The sequence below is a fragment of the Zingiber officinale genome, chromosome 11A, assembly GCF_018446385.1.
Source record: "Zingiber officinale cultivar Zhangliang chromosome 11A, Zo_v1.1, whole genome shotgun sequence".
Taxonomy (NCBI): Eukaryota; Viridiplantae; Streptophyta; class Magnoliopsida; order Zingiberales; family Zingiberaceae; genus Zingiber; species Zingiber officinale.
Genome location: NC_056006.1, coordinates 76,510,622 through 76,533,567, shown reverse-complemented (window position 1 = coordinate 76,533,567; position 22,946 = coordinate 76,510,622). Strand labels below are relative to the sequence as shown.

General features: G+C 38.2%; 2 protein-coding genes across 4 annotated transcripts; one reads left to right on the top strand and one right to left on the bottom strand.

Annotated features, from left to right (window-relative positions):
* Positions 1 to 807: 807 nt before the first annotated feature.
* LOC122032579 (lysine-specific demethylase JMJ25-like) lies at positions 808 to 14,889 on the bottom strand. Of its 3 annotated transcripts, none has more exons than XM_042591881.1 (15): positions 14,213 to 14,889; positions 13,537 to 13,652; positions 10,437 to 10,536; positions 10,204 to 10,345; positions 9,314 to 9,377; positions 8,494 to 9,235; positions 6,707 to 7,108; positions 5,589 to 5,799; positions 4,796 to 5,514; positions 4,185 to 4,257; positions 4,011 to 4,096; positions 3,282 to 3,401; positions 2,614 to 2,677; positions 1,506 to 1,587; positions 808 to 1,178 (listed from the first exon to the last, which is right to left on the bottom strand). In XM_042591881.1, the coding sequence occupies exons 1-14, from the start codon at positions 14,390 to 14,392 to the stop codon at positions 1,532 to 1,534; spliced, it is 3,075 nt and encodes a 1,024-aa protein (XP_042447815.1). In that variant the 5' UTR covers positions 14,393 to 14,889; the 3' UTR covers positions 808 to 1,178; positions 1,506 to 1,531. The 3 variants fall into 3 exon arrangements, with proteins under 3 accessions (XP_042447815.1, XP_042447816.1, XP_042447817.1); XM_042591882.1 differs by having other exon boundaries at positions 10,207 to 10,345; XM_042591883.1 differs by lacking the exons at positions 10,437 to 10,536; positions 13,537 to 13,652; positions 14,213 to 14,889 and adding an exon at positions 10,024 to 10,113 and having other exon boundaries at positions 10,204 to 10,332.
* Positions 14,890 to 16,186: 1,297 nt separating this feature from the next.
* Positions 16,187 to 17,000, top strand: LOC122032581 (photosystem II core complex proteins psbY, chloroplastic-like). The gene has a single exon (XM_042591885.1). The coding sequence runs from the start codon at positions 16,257 to 16,259 to the stop codon at positions 16,848 to 16,850; it is 594 nt and encodes a 197-aa protein (XP_042447819.1). The 5' UTR covers positions 16,187 to 16,256; the 3' UTR covers positions 16,851 to 17,000.
* The last annotated feature ends 5,946 nt before the right edge of the window (positions 17,001 to 22,946 follow it).

Below are 22,946 nucleotides of genomic sequence, written 5' to 3'. Positions count from 1 at the left end.
TCTATTTACATGAGAGAGAAAAGTAGCTGAAAACGTTGAAATAAAGATTTCTCTTTTCTGAGAAAGTAGATTTTCCATGTTTACTTTTAAAGATAATTGAAACATAATAATATGAAGAGAAAAATGTGAAATTGATTAGTAGATAGAAATGGTAATTAAATGCAAAATAAATATTCTTAGTGTCTTATTATATGTTTGTATGATAAATGCACCGACTAGATTAGCAGTTGATGCATTTGGCTCTTAGCGAGCTTCAGATTAAAGTCATGTCAGGTCGAGTTGAGCAAGACATCGCTCGAATAAGATGGTTAATGTATGGCTTAAGTCTTGACAAATCAGGCTATGAATGGCTCAACCCAATTAACACCTCTTAATTTAAACAAGCTAATGAATAAGTAAAATGAAATAATGACATGAGCATAGGTATAATTTATCTTTTAAACATCTCTAGTGACTTCATTTTTGGAGTCCAAGAATCTAATGGGAATCAATTGATAGACTTGTAGTCGGTACTGAATAGATACATTTATTATGATGAGATTTGCAAGTTTAGACACAAACTTGATCATAAAAGTTGTTTAAGAAGGCATTAATTTTCTCAAATATACATACATTGCAGCAAAAAGTACTCATCCCAAATATATCCATCCCCAAACTATACAAAGAAAGATAAATTACAAAGGCATTTTATAATCAACCGTCAAATAAGTAGAGAATAGCTTGCGCCCATTAAAAATTAATCCTTACTCCATTATAATAAATCTACCACCCTCTAACCAACCAAACACCCCTATGGGAACACATACATTGAAGTAAAGTAGTAAAGTTCATCACTTAAAGACTACAAAGTCAGATTAATGTGTCAATGCTCGAAAAAATTGTACATAATTATAAACTACTACAGGTGAAGACGAACATCTCAGACATCCATATAATAAGCCCAATAAAGAAACTCGGCAGAGACAGAAAGGTAGAAGGAATATAGACATAACTTAAGGTATGTGAGAGATGGCCATTGATACACAAGAAAAAAAAGAGCCAGACGATTTAAATAGATATTAGCTGCCGTCAGATTTGAGGTGATCTGATGCATCAAAAAGGCGAGCTATAACACAAAAACAAAAGCAACCGCAGGTTCATTCTTGTGCTTTCTCTGAACGAGTATCAACACCACTAACCTGCCATTGAAAAGGAAAGAACTTTGTTCAAAATGTTGAAATAACTGATTTAGTACGAGTAGGTGACCTTAGTGTAAAACCAAGATGCAAATATAGACTATTCATTTGCAGTGAGAGGAGAGAGATCACAACAATGAAAGCCAATGAGACAATGAGCTGGCAGGATCCAAGACCAGAAATGCTAGACAGATCATTGCTAGGAAGGGGAGTTATTGCAATAATTTGATGAAACAGGATCAAGCAAGAATTAAGACTAGAGTCAATGCAATTTGCAATTTGAAGATTTCAAATGGAAAAAAAAAAGCTACTGAAGAATCTAAATCTTACCTAAGAAAGCATGGTTTACTGCAGACTTAAGCAGGCATCTCCATACCTTCAGTCTGCAAGGCTGCACTCCCATTTTCTTCACCTAATCAATCAAGTAAAATACATTTCAGACACTCGATAGTGTAACCAACAAAAAGAAGAATGAACTAGTACGTTAAAACAATGTAATACTTGAAGGATGATGAAACATGCACAAGTAACAAGTATTACAAGAATCAGTGCACATTTATTTACAAGGACAGCAATCGCCAATCATAAATGATAGGCTTGTTGACATAAACCACCTTATGCTTCTTATACAAAATAAAATGGGGCATTAGACAGCCATTTTTTAAGGCAATTTTTGTCAATAAGTATACTAGACCATTTATTGGTTGATTATTAGTTAGGTAGGGCCAGATATTGCTACTCAAACTTAAATAAGCGTAATCAAATGAGAGAAAACAATTGGCAAATTTAATTAAAAATGATTTTAGTGATAATTGCAAGCATGAGAGGAAAGATAAATGTCATTTGACTCGCACCTAGTACAATTAGTAGAAACATTAATGTGAAAGGTAAATTCAAATGAAGACAAGAAAATGCACCATCAAAATTGTTATCAAATCACCAATGTCACAAACCAAGATGCAGTTAAGAGATTTGAGATTAGATCTTATTGGGTAATTTTCTACTATTCTGGTGTCTTAATCCAAGTTAATTAAGTAAAGTTTTGTAGGTTTACAAACCTAATTTTGAATCAAGACAAAACAAGTAATGTAAGAGAATGTGTCTCGGTACTAAGTTGTAAGTTTATGCTTGAACATCAAGATCAATTTTTTTATGTACCCATTAAACAGATGCTAATTCAAGAAATAACAGCTGTGAGATTCTTTTCCGACAAGAAGAGAAGCTGAGGTCAAAATGAAATTCAATCACCATAAGCAAAGGATAAACCAAGTATTTCCCATGCAAATCCTTCTTCTTTCTCATGCCCCTATGGATGTTGCTATCCCATCAAAATTAACTGAAGACTTCAGAAGATCATGATCTAGCTCAAGTAAACAAACTCAACTAAAACTGACAAACAATACAAGCAAAGCGACCATAAGCATGATTTATCACCCACCTGGCAGAAAACCTTTAAGGTCATCCAAAACACATTGCACTGCATAAATTACCATTTTCTTGACCTGCAAAATTGAAATACTTAAGACACCATACCCTTTATAGTATTACTGCTGACACAGGAGAAAGGAGATAGATCTAAATGATAATTCAAGGCATAAGGAAACTTGGAAAGTGAAAATGAGAAATAAATATCCTGAATGCAGCATCAAACTTATACGAAATGAAAAGGAAATAATTGTCTCTATTATCAAGAGTTCAAGACATCAGCAAAAGTATGGGACAAGGTCCTTCATTTGACTACTCTAATATTGCAAAGCAGTAATCTATTAACCTGGACATAAGCACTACTTTTTTTCATTGAAAAACATAAAACATGAGAAATCATGCAAAAAAAAAAAAAGTACTAAAGCGGAAGGGTGCAAATATCAATTGGAAAGCCAAATATTAAACATTTTGTTATATAGTGCCAGGAAACTGATTTATAATGCAACAAACCTTGCAGCTGTTAATAATCTAATTTGAACAATGGAGATAGATGAAATTTGGAACATCAATTAATTTCCATTTGATTGCTGGATCTTAAAGCAGATAATATTATTATAACAAATAAAAAGTTAACATACATAACCATGAAAATTTGAGCCACTTGATTAGGGAGAAATTTACCTCCAGTTTGTCTTCTTTTGCTCTGTGATAGGTTGGAAGTACACGAAATTCCTCTGTCAGATGGAGACACTCCTTGACATTTTCAGGAGACACAAAGTCGAGCGCAACTTTTATGCATGACTAGAGAGGTAAGGGAATGAGGTGAGGCAGAAACACATTCTAAATTTTGCAGGGAATTTCAATATAATATTAACTTTAAAACATGTCTCCTAACATTTTATCTAAACATCATGAAAGACTAGAGAAAACATTTTGAATATTATATGCATATGCAGCCACTGGCCATTTGACACAGAATATTTGTAACATAACAGAAACAAAGTAATAGACATTTAATTAGACAGAAGGGTAGAAAGATGGAACATAAGCACGAAACAATTGAAATAATAAGTCCCAAGAAAATAAATGTTATGTTAAAGCGCTAAGAAAAAAGGAAGCACCGATAAGCAAGCAGATAAACTTGGAAAGTAATAAATAATCCAAGCTTCAGGAACATAAGATCACCTTTCTGTGAACCTAATGGCAGCTAGAACCAAGGCATCAGATTCAATAACAAGAAGTTGTCTCAGCTTCAAAACCAAAATAGAAATTGCATTCTTGAAAACATGAAATATTTTTGTGTCCATGATAAATGAGACAAGCATGTTGTGGTGCTCTTACTTTCTTAGATAGAATTACCAAAAATACTATATTGCAAATAACATTTCGCAAATGTGCAAACTGTGTCACCTTCAAATTCCTGACTTGGTGAGGACAACCAGCAGGAATGAAGACAGCATCTCCAAGCTTCTGAACAAATGTCCACGGCTCAATTCCTGCACCATGAAGTACAAATACCAATCATCATCACTCAGGAACTAAACGTAGACACATCCCAGTCATAAAGGCTATCCATAAACTAACCATATTCCTCCTTCAGCTTCCTTTTATGCTCAACAGTCAAATACATAGTCTGGTCGTGAATAGGATGAATAACCTGTGTCACTGACAAATTTAGCATATTTTTCTTTTTGATGTAGAGGCACCACATAGTTTAAAATGAAATATATATCACAACCATGAGCCTAGATTAATTGCTCCCTTCTACAGCATTAAATATTTTTTATCAAAAATAAACTAAGACTGTATTTAAGATACAGTGGGCTCATACAAGGAACAAGGAGAAAAAGTATCATGCAGAACTTTAAATAATATCAAAATGGTTCGGCCCATTTTATACTGTAATTAGATGGACCATATATTAGAATAACTACCACTTAATGGTTTCACACAAATGTAGAAGAATTAGTTTCAGCCCAAATGATCATACACACGTATATATGCATATATATACATACATGCATATACATAAATATAAGATGCATGGTTTTATGTCAATAAGTACCAACCAAGCAACCATTATTAAAAGAGAGCAAGTGGAGATCATTCTCAAATATCACTATAAATAAAGTATTGCAACAAACTTTTAAAAGATAAGCAATGAGTAGCAAATTCTTGGGCATAAATTTAAATACCTTGCGTAATGGGTTACAATGGATATGCCTAAATTCTCTAAAATGCTTGAGAAGATATTCCTGCAATTTTGGAACATCTTGCCTCCTGAAGATGTCCCACAAGGCACCCCCTTCTTCATATTCTAACCCATCGTAGCTGGCAGTTCCAGAAGCTACACTGACCTGAACTGCATCCCGATGAACCACATGCTCCATTCCATTTTTAGGTACATCAGCCAAACTCTCTTGTATAATTGGATCTGATTTGGCATCAACCCTTGTTGTCAATTCCTCACGATCAGTATGATCCAGACGATCATCAGCATAAACATGAGTCTTCACTTCTACAGTCCTAGACTTTCCATTAGAAGAATCTTCCCTTTTCCTCTTTCCATGTTGAGGCATTAACAACTCATTTACTGACATGCCATTCTCAATAGAGATAGCAGCTTGATCCTCATGAGCGCATTGAGGCATTGACAACCCATTGACTGGCATGCCATGCTCAATAGAGACAGTAGCTTGATCCTCATGAGCACCCACGTGTGTGTTAGCATCAACATTTGTCATCACTTCTTTGATTTCAGTTTGTTCAAGCTGGTCATTACCATCAGCTTGATTCTTCACTATTACTGTCAAAGAATTTCCTCCAGAAGGATTTGACCACTTTCTGCGTTTAGACATTTTCACCCCATTGGCTATTCCATTTTTGTCTGACAGAATGCAAGTAGAGCTGTCTTCTGCACAGGATTTGCCATTTTCATCACAATGCTTAGATTGATCCAATATAGCATCGTATATAGAATCAACTTACCTAAAGCATTTGGTTGATCATTATTTGGCAGGATCTCATGACTCTTTTCCCCACCAAAGATTCCATTAATTGACTCTAAATTGTTCTTTGCTTGAATATTTTTGTAAATTTCTTTTTGATCCTGAGTGGTATGCTGTTGTTTCAACATATTTATATGATCAAGTTGCTTGGTAGTCAATTTCACATCTGCCGTATGTGTCAATAGATTTACCTAATAACACAATTAGAAGTTTAACTAATGATTCAAATATTTAATGGAACTATAAAAAATACTGACACTAAGAAAACCATCAAGGCCAATTGAAATGCATAAAAGAACTACACCATAAAGCATGGCAAGATGATAATTCAAGTGCTGTCAGGATAGTTTAAAATTTCACTAAGCTTCAAAATGTTTGTTTTCATACTTAAAGAGTATAAAATTCATTCAATATCATGTTTTTAAGCAACAGGAACAATAAATAAAAAAATAGTATTCTTTCCATATGGTAAGCTGGAATTAAGCATGTTGAAGGGTAATGACCGATCCTTGCAAGATATCTCAAACAACAAACTATTATAGTATAAAATTAAGATATATTGTGATTCTAGGTTAATAACTTTTTAATCTAGAAAATACTGGGGAAGATCTATAAAGAATTGGGTACATGTTGATACCTATTTAGAAATACCATGCAAGCTATTTTCCATTCAACCAAGTGCAATTAAAAGAGTTGAAGAAGTAAATTACCTAAATAAAGAAGTTGGAAAAATAATGTCCAGCCTGTCCATGATTTATTTAGCAAACATATATAGTTCAAATAAGTTCATAATGCAATCCACGATACCTTATTAAACACAAACAAAAATCTTAACTGTTATGGCAAAAGCAAACACTCAAGAATAAACCAGCAATCAGTATACAACCCTAGAGCTTAAACACCTTTGTTGTCCGAAGCATAATTCGCAAACAGTGAAGATCCATCATTAAATTTCCAGTTACATGATAATGATTTATTATCTTTCAAATTACAAAATTAGGAAAATATTAGGAAATCTAGAAAGAAAAACCAATATTAAAAATTAAAATTAGCCCCAAAAAAATGAAAAATTTTATTGTGTAAAACAGATAAACATACTGCATCAGACATATCACAGTGAAGTTTGGTAACTGAATCTCCACGTCCTAGCTCTTGCAGAACTCCATAGGCAATGTATGTTTTTGGCCCTAAGTCTGGCTTCAAACTATTCTCAGGCAATTTGACAGCAAGATTATGAAAACCAAAACGAGATTGTAAGCTCTCTTGTTCACCCTTGTCCTTTTTATGCCTTCTTTTCTTGAAAGATCTTCTTTCAGGATGTGTATACTCCTTAAAAGGTAAGGAATTGATAAACTCAGCACCATGGCGTGGCAACCGCTCCTCAAATGAGTTAGACGGTGGCCAATCTTTTAATTTCAGTATCTGAGGCCAGCCTTTCTGATCAAGGTTACCCTTATTAGAAGAATACCCCGTGAAGAAATGATGAATATTAACATCAAGCTGCAAAACAAAAAAATGGAAAAATAATTAGCACATAATAGATAAAAATCATATGCATCTTCTGACCACAGTGTCTAAGCCCAATTGTACATACATACAAACAAGGTTTAAAATCACGACCAGTGTCAAGGTTTCGATCCCGAACCGAAACAATATAGTTTTAATACCGTATTGTGCCGTGCCGATACAATTTCAATATTTTTTAAAAAATTTTAAATATAAATATATATTAACTTATTAATATTATATTATTAAATATGTTCTATATTTTGAGATATTGAATTTATATTTCAATATTTTTCTCATATGATAATACCTATTAAATTTTTATTTTTTTAAAAATAAATAATTCTCAAAATTCAAAACAAAATTTAAATTATATAAAATCATTTGGAAGGTTAAAAATAATTTAAAATTTTTAAATTATTTTTTGAATGTCTTTGTAAATTTTTTTTTTTTTAAAATTTATTTAAAATGTTTAAGAATCATATTTAAAAAATAGATTATTTTTAAATTTATATTTAATTTTTAAACTATTTTTAAAAAATAAAATATTTATTATTTTAAAATTATTTAAAAATTTAGAAATAATTTTTAATATTTTATAACTATTATTAATAATTATATTGAAACAAAAATAAATAAATTTTAAGAATATATAAAATTTTATTAAAATTTTTTAAAATTTTAAACAAATTTTTATATATTCTAAAGGGATAATATAAATTTAGAAAATCAATTTAACTATTTAAGTTAAAAGTTGATTGATCAAAATTGATTGATCAAGTATTCCGATTAAACCTAAATTCTCTGTCGCTGCTATTATCTTCCTCACTAGTCCCCCATCACCTCGCTCGACCGCCGACATTGTCCACGCAAGCAACTGACATCTACAGTACTTCCCTTATCTAACCACTACTCCGTCCACCACTCTCCTCTACGCACATGCGTCTCACGTGACCTTACAACACCCTCACAATCATTGTGCAAGTGTCGATCCTGCATGGGAACTATAAATACCACCCATTTCGAGTGGCACGGCATTTCAAACCTTACATACAAATGTTTATATATGACTGTACAGTGTACATCAGAACTGAATTGCATAATCCCAAAATCTATGGTTCTACATTAAAAGTAATATAGAATATCAACAACTAATATCTGACAATTTGAGAAACAAAAGAGATATTTTTCTGGTTCTTGAAATACTCATGATGGATGGACCATTTAAGAAGAATTATTCATGTCCATGACAATTATTGTCATGAGTGCATTTGTATGAGTAGTTCTAGCACTGAAGTACAAAGTCTTTAAAGAGAGACAAATAAATTTAACAAACCAAAAGCCAAGAATTACATCAAAAAAAAAAAAAGAAAACTGACCTCTGCCCAGTCCAAACAATCAATTGCAGTTACATCCAAATGTTGGCCATGTTTGACATTGGTAATTTGGCGAAATGCACGCCACATCACCATTGGCTCCCAACTCAATCCAGATGTAGTTTCCAGAACATTGCTTACAATGACAGGCTCACCCTTGATCCAGTGATATTGGAAATGCTCCAGGTCCTCATCATGAACTTCGAGTGCATTTGGACAGAATAAATAATTATCATAAGAATCATTCCGAGATGCAGCTTTTCGTACTATGTTATGGTTAAGCAAGCCTTCCGATGCAGTACAAGAGCAATTCTGCTCAGAGAATACAGGAATACTCTCAATTTTATAGGTCTTCAGAAATTCCTCAGTTCTCTTTACCAGATCTGAAATTCGGTCATCAGAAAAAGCACTCCTTAATTCTAGAATGCCGCATCCACAGCCTCCCATAGATTGTGGAGGACATGGGATGTCACTGTTAGATTTTGCTTTCCATACAATTGCTGACTTGGAGGCATCCTCTGAGTCAATAGATACACTAACATCCAAATCTAACTTATCCTGAGGATATTCAACACAAGGATCACCATGTAAATACTTCTCTCCATAATCAACATAATTCACTTCTTCTTCTATAACTCCTTGTGCATGGCCTTCACGAATCTCATGACAACAAGTAAGACAGAGATCATATGAACAATTGGCACAGCTTCTGTGGTAATCAAAGATGGAAGTTCTGCAATTGTCACTGTAGGCAAAAAAATGCAATTTAGCCCCCTATATAACATTCTGAAAAATACATTGGACAGAGAGGTATCTCTATTACCAATACACACGTTCATCAAGACCCAAGCCAGCTTGACGAATCTTTAAATCAGAGAGTGATGCCCCTGTAGTACCAACATAGAACTACTTAGGTTAACAACTTCAAAAAAACTAGTTTCATTTCAAATTTAAAAAATCTGAGTTGCCAAATATTATGACTTAGCTAGAATAAAAGAAATCCAACAAAATATTTCTAGTTTTAAAAAAAAACATTGTAGAAGAGCTCATCTCCAAGAATTCTTAGTAAAACCACAATTGAGACCACACGAATTCTGAATCAAGCATCATTCAGACCACATAAATCTTCAAGAAATATCAATCACATACCCTCAAGTAATTTCACTCACTGAGTATGCAAATAATGGACAACGGGAAACAATATGAGAGATTGTTGATTTTCTTATTGCAATCAGTTCCAAACTAGGTAAACAATTGCATAGGACAAAATAAGATTATTTGTTTAGATTACAAGAAAAAACACTTATTGAGTAAAACGACAAAATAAAATATTTTGATGATACAGATCTGCATATCCAACAGATAAATGGATTGGATAACAATAGATACAAATCTAAGTCAATTGAATTGTATCTAAAAGGAGAATGCCAGTTCACACAGAAGGTCAATGTATGTAGAATTACTCTGCAAAAGCCTATTTCCACAGTTTCAATTCTGACCACTATAATTTTAAATTATTCAGACAAGATATACCAATGATAAATAGACTAGAAAGCATGTGTTGCTTTTTTTGGTCAATCCGTCAAATCAAATTGAAAAGGATAATAACACAGTCCAGCTCTGCTGCAAAACAACCAGAGAAATTAAAAATAGGTACATAACAAGAAGACTGAAAAATGAGGATCACTTTCAAAATAACTGACAAAAGAGTACCACATTTCTTAGCTTCGAGTTCCTTCTCCAACATCTGCTCTTCATTTATCTGTTTAAGAACAGGGAGAAGAAATTGTAGAAAATAAGCAGAGTGTTTCAACTTCTCATCATCACTAAAGTTTACATCTGGCTTCATCAAATCCTGTTAAAAAAAAATGACGTGACATTATTATTTTTAAGCACCGTGACAAAATGATATAGATCACTAGAAGATTTAACCCCCCAAAACAAACTTTTAAAGGTGCATCCATGCGTAAGCATGCTTTGCAGTTGCAGTTTCCACGGCAGACAGGGCAAGCCTCAGCAATCATCTTCTCAGTTGATCGAGGATACCTATAAATTACCAATTCATTAACAAGAGAAGGAGTGCCCTGCTAGCGACAACAATGATTATATTGAAAAAAAAAACCTCAAATCATAGTTAAACATTTTGTTCATAAACTATCGCCTAGGCTTCAACATCAAATGCATAGACAATTGTAACTTTCAAGAAAAGAAGAAACCTTCCATATCCTTACAATTATTGGAATGCAACTGCCTATTGTACTTGTATACCTATGTGAATCATTGTCCAAAGCTAGGTAAAGTTATACATGTTACTTAGAAAGAATGGATAACATTGGTCAGGAAGAATTAGCTAACACCACAAAAGAAACTCCATAGATGCTAGATAAGTAGATGACCAAAGAAACTTTTATGGGACAGTGAAACATACTTGGTATCATAGAATCAACTTTATATAACATGAAATGACCATTTCAATCTATACATAAAAATAAGAAATTAGATAATTTGATTTAGTACTGAGAGTTCATTGTTATAGCATAAAACAATGTTTCAGAAAATCAAGAATATCCAGGACATACAAATACTTGGATATGTTTAAAAAATTTAAATGACTATTTGAAATGACAGATTCCTTTGGACACTGAGAACTTGTTAGAGTAATGGCTTTGATATAATCATATAATCAAATATAAATTATCCTAAAGAACAATTTTTTTTTGTCATAATCAACTAGCCATGATCTGTGAAATCAATTGGAAAAAATCTTCACTTAATAATTAATAATTTCTTCAAAAATCAAGTCTTTAATGAAATATTACAGTTTGTAATCAATTAATTATAATTATTTCTATGCTTACAATCAATACTATGTTTTCAATTGCCCAATGAGATTGTAGTTTTAGAAGTGTCAACAAGAGGTGGGCAAAAAAACCTTATAAATCTGATCCAAACCAAAGACTGTACCAACCCAAAAATCTAGGGTTTTTTAGGTTTTAGGACAATCAATTAATTACAACTATTTCTATGCTTATAATCAATACTATGTTTTCAATTGCCCAATGAGATTGTGGTTTTAGAAGTGTCAACTAGAGGTGGGCAAAAAAAACCTTATAAATCTGATCCAAACAAAAGACTGTACAACCCAAAAATCTAGGTTAGGTTTTAGGACAGATTTTGAGTATTCAATATTTTTTGTATTTTGGGTCAGAATTACAAGTTTTATATTTATAATATATTTTAATATGATATATTTACTAAATATATCTTATAATTAATAATTTTATACTTATATGTTCTATATTATCAAATATCACATGCATATCTGATTAACCTAGTTAATTTTAGAGAAGTTGTTTAGCTATGCCTCACTTCCCTTGTTCCTTTTTGCTTAACTTCTTATTTAGCCTTACTTCCCTTCAGCTTTCTATAAGATTATTGCTTGCCTTTGCGCCCACCTTTGTTGTCCCTTCTTTCATGTTTACAATATAAATCCATTCAACAGGCATTTCATTTCTAGTGTCCATTTTAGCATTCTTCTCAACACTTGCATTTAAGATAATCAGGATCTATGGAAAATAGCTCATAATAATTATTTTTCATTGTTCACACTTCCATTCAACAAAGTAAGATACTTGTTCAGTAAGAAGAATTATTAATCAATTTATTTTACATTAATAGTAATAGCTTTCAGATGAAAGATAATAGCAAATGTAATGACAATTATTTTTTTAGTTCTAATATAGTTCTTATGTAGCTATTATAAGTTGTAAGTTTTCCATTTAGTCCTTGTATAATTTTTTTAATTATATACTTCTTTTGTATTTGTTATAATTCTATTACTAGAATTTTTCAATAGTTTTATTCTATACAAATCACACTTTATATTTATAATCATGAATTCATGATAAAACTAGTAAAAAAAATCTTTGGAATTTTCAAAAATCTAAAATCCCCAAAACCCAAACGGAACTAAAAAATTATGGTTTGGCTTTTTTCCTCTGTTTTTTGTTGAGTATGGGTCCAAGTTTAGAAATATTTTTACAACCCAAATCAGATCAAGTTAAGTGTTTTACTGAAAAAATAATCACACTCAACCCATGTCTGCACCTAGTGTAACCTAATTTTTCATCACTGATTATAATAAATTAAACAAGTAATAGAAAAGATCCTAACCAAATAGTTTTTCTTCAAAACATTACTATGTTGAATTTTTCAAACAATATCAAAATGAAATATAAATTTAAGAGTACCACATTGAAGATATGATCTTTTTTAGCTTGTGTGAGTTAAGGGTAGGAGTTGTTAGCCTGTGAACCAAGGATTACTATTATATTGGAATTGTCAAACAGTATGCATATGTGATAAGTACTTACCATTCTCACATGCATATCATGGCTTTTTGAATTACAAGAATTGGGAGCAACTGTGAATCATTTTTTTTTCAAAATTTTTAATGTCCTTAGTTGAGTTTTTTGGTTATACTAAGCAGCACTGCACAATCCTATCTTCCCAACCTATATCTTATTTCAGATGTCATTTTGCAATTATTAGTGCCAGCAGAAATTTAGTTTGAAGCCTCAATAGTAAAAGAATATGACTAAACAACTAACTCAATATCCAGCAATGAAATAGCTTACTTCTGATGCAATAGCATTCTATTAACTGAAACCAATTCTCCTTAATTGAATGTACTTAATAATTCAAATAACTGTGTGTTGAAAGATTCATACAAATGCACAACAAATTAAATCTTTATGTAAAAAAAAGAATTAGGAACCAATAACTAGATGTGGTTCAGAAGTATGACATTTAATTTACAGTCGTATAAATCAATGAATAAAATCTTAGAACTTAGTCTTGCCTGAACTTTAAGGAACTATATTCAGTATTATTTTTTTTTTTTTGTTAAAAACTGGACCATACCAACTTATAGACCAAATTTGGAGGCAATTAACAAAGATGGGCATAAAGCAAGAGCTTCGAGTAAGCATTTCTGTAATGTCAAAAGAGAGAAAAAAAAACAGCATAAGAAACAAAAGTGTGTACCATCGAGAGATACATGGGATGCAGTATCTCTTGGTCTTGCACTTTGCACAGCGAACAACCCTACCCTTATCATTTCTCTGGCATTGGTGACACATAGTGGATTCCATTGGGTTGCCCTATTATATTGAAACAGCCCATGTATCAGACTAAAGATGATCAATGAATCGTTAATTCCCAACGAGATATTAGCAAAAATAACAAGAGATACGATAAATAAATTAAACAAATGTTCTTTTCCAACACAAAAAGTATTTGAAAGAATCCTTTCTTGGTTAAGTTTACACTCCTTTCCCGAAGCGAAGGGTCACCATAAACAGGCAATACATCGGACGAAATGATAACAAACGTGCTTGAGAATTGCTACCTTCACATGAAATCCAAGAGACAGACAAAAAATAGCAAAAGGAAGAGGCATCAAGCAGTGAGGGATAAGTAAAATAAGCATACGTCTGAGGCTAGGTTACATCATACGATAGGACCCCGAACAAGGGGTTATCAAAAACAGAGATTCCAGAAGACGAGATGATAACAAATGCGCTTAAAAGATGTTCCTTTACATTGAATCCACGGAACTGAACACAAGTAGCCAAGGAAGAGGGCATCAACTATTGCAAGGGGCAAAAAACGCATTTTTTAAGCGATGTTAGCTCATAGGACAAAGGAGGTCAAATCATACATCGGCATCCAAATGCCTGGCGCGGCATTGCTTGGGGAAATTGATCGAGGCGGCTTCATGGACTTTAGAGGGCGGAGGTTCTCTGGCTCTTGATCTGAGCGTTCTTGAAGAGACAGACGTGTTCACAGTGTCATGCCGCTGACGCTCCTGTTCTCCCTTCTTTTTCCTCCCTCTCGGCATCTTGAGACCTCCTTGGCTCGCTCGCGATTGCTCGAGCTCCCCTTTTGTCTTCTTCTTCTCTCTCCGGCTTGGGCAATAAAGCGGCAAGAACCCAAGAAAAGGCGGGAGACGGTATTTGGTGTTCGAGTTGGAAATAGAATACGATTCGGAGGAGATAGAGGAACAAGGGTAGATTTTGGCGCCGGAATCTGTAGATATTTATCGGTTCCACTCCCCGCTTCTCTGTGTGCTGCCTGCGACCGATTCCGAGGCAGTGGACGCTGTTTCGCTCGATCTGTGGGTTCGCTCTCTCTCTCCGATCTCCGCGGAATGGAGCCGGGAATGTGGTTTCGCTCGATCTGTGGGCTTGCTCTCACCGCGATTCGCGTGGAAATGTGCGATCGATCGATCGATCGTCCGGAGAGGAGAGAGAGAGAGGAGGCGGAGAAACCGGCTAGGGCGTGACTCGTCCGCTGACCGGGAATTGGCACAGCCTCTTGCCGTGACGTTAAGTTTAACCCCGCTCGCACTTGAATCGATACAAGCGAGACCACGATCTTTTCCGAACCACAATATCCACGTGTCGAGCAAACGATTTACTTCCGAGACTCATCGTGTTCATGCCGTTTCCCGGCCCCACCGTCAGAGCTTTATAATGTTTTTTAGTACATATTTTTATCATTTAAAAAAGGAAACAAAAAAATGTATTTGCCTTAAAAATGACATTGGATGAAAATAAAAATTTATAAGTATACTGAATTTTTTTTCCCTTCTGTTTATCTAATGGGGAGATGAATTTAAAATTTCATTTATGACTATTGTTTGACTTTCTTTCATTCCTCCTAATTTCTCCTTATTTCTACCAAAGTTACTCACAATGATAACTTTCTTTCATTCCTCCTAATTCCTCTTTTCTGTTCTTTTTATTTCCCTTTTCTCTTCTCTTCCCTTAGAATTGTTTTCCAAATTTATTTCCTTCCTTAATCCTTCGGAGTAAACAAGCGAGACTGGCTAATTGAATTTTGTACTTATTATTAAGTGTCTGAATCACGAAGAAAGTGTTGATAGTTGTAAGTTTTTATCCCACAGGATAAATCAAAAAGTCATCTAGTTAATTTAATCAAAATTTAATGTAGTCATATTTCTTTAAATACAAAATTTATCTTAAAATTTATATTTTACATAATTTTTGTTTACATTAGCTAGTTATTCCTTCACTTTCAATAATACTTCTTTAAATTTAAAGAATAAAATCTATTTATTAAATATTAAAATATTATTTAATTTGGGAGAGAGAGAAAATAAAAAAAAATTGATTGGATAATTAAAAATAGATATTACCTAGGAAAAGAAAAATATTAATAAATGAAAGAGGGAAGAAAATAATAATAATAATTTAAAATTTTAAAATATGACGTAGTATGTATTTTAAAATGATTATTTAAATTTAATAAAATAAATAATTTATCTTAAATTTTAGAAATATTATAGAAAAAATTAATATGAAAGTCATATACATGCTTTCCAAATTTAATTGGACTATTTATTCAAAATAATAATATCTAGGTCCTTAAAAAATCTACAAATGAAAATAATTAATATTTATAATAATACGAAGGGTATTTTAGGTATTAAAATGAGAGAAATGGGGTAGGTATTTAAGAAATCTGATGCGTCCCTTGAAAAAATCCTAGTTACAGCGTGGCCTGAATCTTATCCAAATTCAATCTTAATGGATAAGGGGAAAATCTAAAGGCGATATCCTATTGGATCCTCAGAATCCAACGTGTCTCAAAAGAACTAGAAGCGACCCACAATTTCGATCGTCTCACAATCCGTAAGCTCACAAGAAGAAGATCATCGGATTCCGTGGCAACTGGCAACAATGGCGACGATGGTGGCCTTGCTCAACGCCAAATGCCCTACTTCCTACTCCCTGACGGCCGTCCCAAAGGCAGCTGCTCCCAAGCAGCACCTCCCCCTCTCGCTCCCCCGCCGTCTCCCGGCCGTCCCCCAGCTCCTTTCCGTCTCCAACCCAACATCCGCCGCCGCGGCCCTAGCCGGCACCGTCTTCGCGGCCCTGGCCACCTCCGACGCCGCCTTCGCCGCGCAGCAGATCGCGGAGATCGCCGAAAGCGGCGGCGGCGACAGCCGCGGCCTCGCGCTCCTGCTCCCCATCGTCCCGGCCGTCCTCTGGGTCCTATACAACATCCTGCAGCCGGCCCTCAACCAGCTCAGCCGGATGAGAGCCGAGAAGGCCGTGGTCGCCGGCCTCGGCCTGGGCGCCGCGCTGGCTGGACTGGCGGCGCCTCCCAGTGCGTCGGCGGCGGGCGAGGCGATGATGGTGGCCGACGCGGCGTCGTCGAACGATAGCCGTGGGCTGCTACTCTTGTTCGTGGTGGCGCCGGCCATCCTCTGGGTGCTCTACAACATCCTCCAACCAGCGCTGAATCAAATCAACAAGATGAAGTCTGGTTGATCGATCAAGTATGATCTACTTTAATCTGTTGGAATCGGGACGAAGACTAAATTTTACAACTTGTTGTATATGTTGTCTCTTCTCATGAATGGTACAGAGTTCATGGTTGTAGATCTTCTTCAACCTCAAAGTGCTTTTGGAGCTTCTCTATCCTTTTGCTTAAATATTATCATGTACATGAATCATGATCCAAGAATTTGGTGATTGCTAGAGTAGAATATGATTTTTATGGAGGGAGTGAAGAAGACAAATGTTAATGATTAGATAATCATAAGAAATGTATCTGCAATTCCAGAATTTGCTAAATATTCAAAATATCATTAGTTACGGCGATCACCTTGGGAAACTTTAAGCCAATGTTTCTTACAAATTAAACCTTTTGCCAGACGACTTAAAATAATTAAGATCAAAGAATTTATAGGCCAACCACCTAAAAAGTGTACGTAGGCACAAATGAAACTTAAATCTGGATTGTTTGAAAAGTATGACTTAGATCGCCTACGTTGTGATTTTAAGTGATCAAGCCCACAAAAAAGAACAAAGACAATGAGAGACAGAATGGGGGGTGTCAAAGTGGTTGCTTGGATGCTTGTTTTTTTGGAAATTTAATGTAAATGAAAAATTAAATCATGATGATTAAGATTGATAAATCTTGTTCAGTCAACTTGAAAAGTTTAAGTACTCTTTGGATGATTAAATCTCATTCATTGATTTCTAAAGGATGATATCTAATGAAGAGGTAGTATGTCTTTTAAGAAAAGATACGATCTACATCATCTAATTTAAAATGAATGATCTAATTGAACCAAAAGGTTCTTATATCCCTTTATTTAGTATAAATAAGGTTTCTCACATTCTCATTTCAATCACTCAATTCCTTTTAAGCAAATCAAGCATTGCATCCCATACTTGCATTGGAGAATTTAAGAAGTTTCTTTGGTTCGGAGGTCTTACGATATACAGCACTGTCATCGCAAGATAAAGTCATTGTATCTTGGGAGACGATTGTCATGTTCCATGAGCACCGTGCACCGGACAAATTTGTCTTAAAGGGACAGAGTCTAACTATAACCTCGACTTCGCTAAAATAGTGATATACCATTATTATGTCCGCGCTCAAATTGCACCACTACAAAATCCCAACTGTTTTTTATTCTTACATACCTTTGCTTGATGCTTCAGCAGACCACAGATGGAAAACTTTACTTGTCGATTGTTATTATTGAGATGGAATTCCCACTGAAGGTTTTGTGTCTTTTGACATATTTTGTTTTTTACTTTTATTATTTTTGGTAGCAAAAGGCGAATACGCTCATCCCCAACGCCCCTGCCAATCCGTCCCAGGATCAACACGGAGGAGGTAAATTACGAACGGTTGTTAGCCTTTGAAATAGTGATTAGTACATAAGGGGAGAGATATTTACGTCGACTTTGCCGAGATTCGAATCTCAAACCGTACTTTTATTATTTTTGACTAGTGATCCAAGGATAAGGGTAGAGGGGCCCATATTGGTAGAGGTCAACGACACGTGGGTCGGGAAGTCAAAGTCCAAGGGGCCCGCCAATGGTTCCTGCCGATAGGAGACAAGACTTGGCCTAGCAGCCGAGATAGCAGCTGAACCAGTATGCAGCCGACCCGAACCGAAGGTCAAGTTGCCGACGCTCAGAGGGGGAGTTGGTCGACCGAGCGGTCAGGTTGCTGATGCTCAGAGGGGGAGTTGGTCGGTCGAGCGGTCTGTCCGTCCGGCTGAACGCCAAGCCAAACAGTGTGGCTCGTCCAAGTGTGTGGTCGAGCAGGCTTCCCGCTCGGGCCGGCACGCCCCTTGACCGGATGCTGGGAGGCCTAAGCGGTCGTCCCGCTCGGCCCGGTGACAAACAAACAACGCAGAAGAGGACAAAAGGGGCAGTGGGTGACATCGACCTCGATACAGCTGGCGCTGACGGACAGCATGGTCGGCGGTCGGGTCGTACAGAGAATCGTACGGTGGAAGTTTCCACTGTCCTGTCAGGGATATGCTCGGACAATTGCGGTATGACGTCAGACACGCTTTTCTGACACGACCGTATGCTTTGAGGAGCATGCATGCTTTGGGATACGTGCACACATCCTCCCAGGAGCCCTATATAAGGACCCCCAGACTCCGACGGAGGTATGCATTCGACATCACTGTAGCTACAATTTTCATTCTCGTCATTCTTTCTTGGCACCAGAGTTGACTTGAGCGTCGGAGGGTCGTTGCCGGGAACCCCCTCCCGACTCGGTTTTGTATCTGCAGGTTCTCGCCGGAGGTTCGTAGCAGTCGAGGGTCTATACGCCATCACCGGGAGCGCCACGTACCCAGCGCTCATCAACTCAGCACTCGGACAGGATCAAATTGGCGTCGTTTGTGGGAACGCACCTGAATCCGAGCCGAGAAGATGGAAGAAGCTGGACGCCAACTCATGGTGACGCTCTCTCCCGAGGAGCTCGATGCACTCATCCAAGCGCGAGCTGCATGCAAAGATGGTCGAGCAACAACAGAAGGCCCAAGCCGAGCGGATAGCGCAGCAGGCAGCCTCGGGTTCTGGTGGGCGAGCGGCGATGGAGGACGGACCGGAACAATACTCTACCTGCGCACAGAACAAAGGGCAGACCGGCACACCAGGAGACGCGCCGCCCGCCCCTATTCCGTTTCATCGGGCACTATTCCAGACTCCGTCGAAGCTGGCCCTAGCCAACCAGGGATCGTCCGATGAAGCGGCCATACGGGACGCCAGGAAGGAGAAGGCGTCGTGTGCTGAGTCATCCCCCGAGCGGGTCAATCGCCAGTTCTCTGAGGTGATCTTACAAGACCCTCTCCCGAAGCATTACGCTCCCATATCGATTGGAGAATATAGCGGTACAACCGATCCGGATAACCATCTCGGTAATTTTGATAATGATACTACTCTTCATCAATACACCGACGGAGTCAAATGCGGAGTCTTCCTCACTACATTGTCCGATTCGGCACAACGCTGGTTCCGGAGGTTGCCGGACAGATCAATTCAGAGCTTCAGAGACTTCCGAACGGCATTCCTTCATCACTTCGCCAGCAGCCGACGCTACCAAAAGACCAGCATCAGCCTCTTTTCCATGAAGCAAGGGCCAAGAGAAACTCTCCGAGCCTACATCCAATGCTTCAACCAAGCAGCTATGGACATCCCCGCGGTCTCGTCTGAGACAATGATGCATGCTTTTCCACAAAGCTTAGTCGACGAGGACTTCTTTCACTCGCTCATCAGGAAGTCACCTCGCGACTACGACCATATGCTGAAAAAAGCAAGTAAGTATATTAACGTGGAGGAAGCGCAGGCGGCCCGAAAGAAGGAAGCGTCAGGTGAGCCCTTGGCCCAGACCGAACGAAGAACACACACCAACCAACAACCGCCGAGAGGACCACGTGCTGAGGGGATGAGGCCACATCAAGATTCCAGGTCACCCACCGTTCAGCACATTGTTGCCGAGCGACCTAGACAAAAAGGCAAGGTATGGACGCTCATGTTTTGCAGAATCCATCAATCAGCCACTCACAACACTCGAGACTGCCGGAGTCTCCCCCCAGTCAGCCAACCTGAGCCAAAGAACTATCGCCGCCGATCACCTTCACTGGACAGGCGAGCTCATCATCAGAACACCGAACGGTGAATGGCCAGGCGTTCACCCGAGCAGCATCACCATCAGCAGCAGCATCATCACCAGCCGAGGACCAACCCCCGAGCCTTACAGGAGCGAATGAGACCATCCGCTCGGGAGGAGGAAAATAGAAGTAATGTCGCTCGGGGCGAGATCAACATCATCTCCGATGGACCGACGGGCGGTGATTCAAATCGAGCCAGAAAGTCACACGCTCGACAACTCAGGATCCACGCGGTTGGCTGCAGCCAAGAACGGGCATCCGGACCTGAGATCAGCTTTGGTCCCGGGGACCTTGAGGGAGTTGAAATACCCCACGATGACGCCCTCATCATCCGAGCGGTAATAGCTAACTACACTATTCATCGCATATTTATCGATACAGGCAGCTCGGTTAACATTATCTTCAAGAAGACGTTTGACCAGCTTCAAATTGACCGAGCCGAGCTATTGCCAATGACGACCCTGTTATATGGGTTCACTGGCAATGAAGTCCTCCCGATTGGGTAGACCAGGTTGGCTATCTCGCTAGGAGAAGAGTCGTTGCGGAGGACGCATACCACTAACTTCATCGTGGTCGATGCCCCCTCTGCCTACAATGTAATATTAGGACGACCGACCCTCAATGAGTTCCGGGCAGTCGCCTCAACATTTTGCCAAAAAATCAAATTCCCCGTGGAAGATCAAGTGAGAGAAGTCTGGGGAGATCAGCTAGCGATCCGGCGCTGCTATATGGAGATGGTCCGAGCCAAAGCAAAATCCGCTCGGAAAGCACCGTGCCTTGAGGTAAACGCTATAACCGAAAAGCCGCCTACTTTTGTTTATGCAGAAAAGGAGGAAGTACATATTCGGGAAGGTCGACCGGAGGCCACCACATTCATTGCGTCCGATCTAGAAGAAGAACTGAGAGAAGAGTTGGTCAGATGCTTCCAGCAGAATCACGACGTCTTCGCATGGTCAACGCACGAGCTGTTAGGAATCTCGCCAAGCTTCCCACAGCACGAGCTACACGTCCGGCCGGACGCTCGTCCCGTCAAGCAAAAGAAGCGGGACTATAGTGCCGAGCAGAACATCATCATACGGGCGGAAGTCGAGAAGCTCATGGAGGCCGACCACATACGCGAGGTACAGTTCCCAAGTTGGTTAGCAAATGTGGTACTGGTCTCCAAGCCTGGCAACAAATGGCGGGTCTGCATCGATTTCCGTGATCTAAACAAGGCATGCCCAAAGGACTTCTACCCTCTGCCCCGGATTAACCAAATGGTGGACTCGACCGCTGGATACGAGCTGATATGCATGTTGGATGCTTATCAGGGGTACCACCAAGTGTCGCTCGCCCGGGAAGACCAAGAGAAAGTAAGCTTCATTACGGCGGACGACACCTATTGCTACAACGTAATGCCGTTCGGACTGAAGAACGCCGGTGCTACGTACCAGCGACTCATGAACAAGGTGTTCCGAAAACAGATCGGGTGAAACCTAGAGGTATATGTCAATGATATACTCATTAAATCACTTCAAACGACCGATCTCTGTGTAGATATAGAAGAAACCTTCCGGACATTGAGGACGTACGGGGTCAAGTTGAACTCGCAAAAGTGTTTGTTCGGAGCAAAAGGTGGTCATTTGCTAGGCTACATAGTCACCGAGCGAGGCATTGAAGCCAACCCTAGCAAGGTCAAAGCGCTACATGATATGCAGCCACCCATAAACTTGAAGGAAGTTCAACGCCTTACGGGTCGCATAACAGCACTATCCCGGTTCATCTCTAGGACGGTCGATCGGAGCATGCCCTTCTTCAGGATCCTGCGCCGAGCAACCAAATTCAAATGGGATGAGGAATGTAACCGAGCATTCGAAGAGTTGAAGGCCTACCTAAACTCATTACCTATATTAGCTAAGTCATCTGTCGGAGAGCCTCTCCGCCTTTATTTGTCCTCAACCGAGCACGCGGTCGGCTCGGCGCTAGTGCGGCAGAACGGTGAAGAACAGCCAGTGTATTTTCTTAGCCACATTCTAAAGGATGCTGAGTCTCGCTACATTGGTCTTGAGAAGCTTGCCTTCGCACTTGTCCTCGCTGCTCAGAGGCTCCGACCCTATTTCCTGGGGCACGATCATTGTCATGACAAATAGTCCCTTAGGCCGAGTTCTCCTTAACTCCGAGGCGTCCGGACGATTGATCAAATGGATCATGGAGCTCAGCGAGTTTAACATACAGTATCAGCCCCGAACGGCCATCAAGGCATAGTCATTGGCAGACTTCGTCACCGAGGTACAAAATCCCGAGTCTGAAGCCACCTGGAAGGTGTACGTAGATGGATCGTCCACTCGGCAGGGAAGTGGGGTTGGCGTGCTGCTGGTTTCCCCCACGGAGAACGGATGCACCTGTCCGTACGGCTGGACTATCGAGCAACCAACAATGAAGCAGAGTATGAGACGCT

Bases quoted from the DNA above. Each gene is read 5' to 3' on its own strand.
- LOC122032581 (XM_042591885.1), top strand. From the start codon at position 16,257: ATGGCGACGATGGTGGCCTTGCTCAACGCCAAATGCCCTACTTCCTAC.
- LOC122032579 (XM_042591881.1), bottom strand. From the start codon at position 14,392: ATGCCGAGAGGGAGGAAAAAGAAGGGAGAACAGGAGCGTCAGCGGCAT. The intron at 10,346-10,436 runs GTTTGTTTTGGG...TTTTTTTAACAG, and splicing joins GCATGGATGCACCTTTAAAA to GATTTGATGAAGCCAGATGT. The intron at 2,678-3,281 runs GTAAATTTCTCC...TCAATTTTGCAG, and splicing joins CAAAAGAAGACAAACTGGAG to GTCAAGAAAATGGTAATTTA.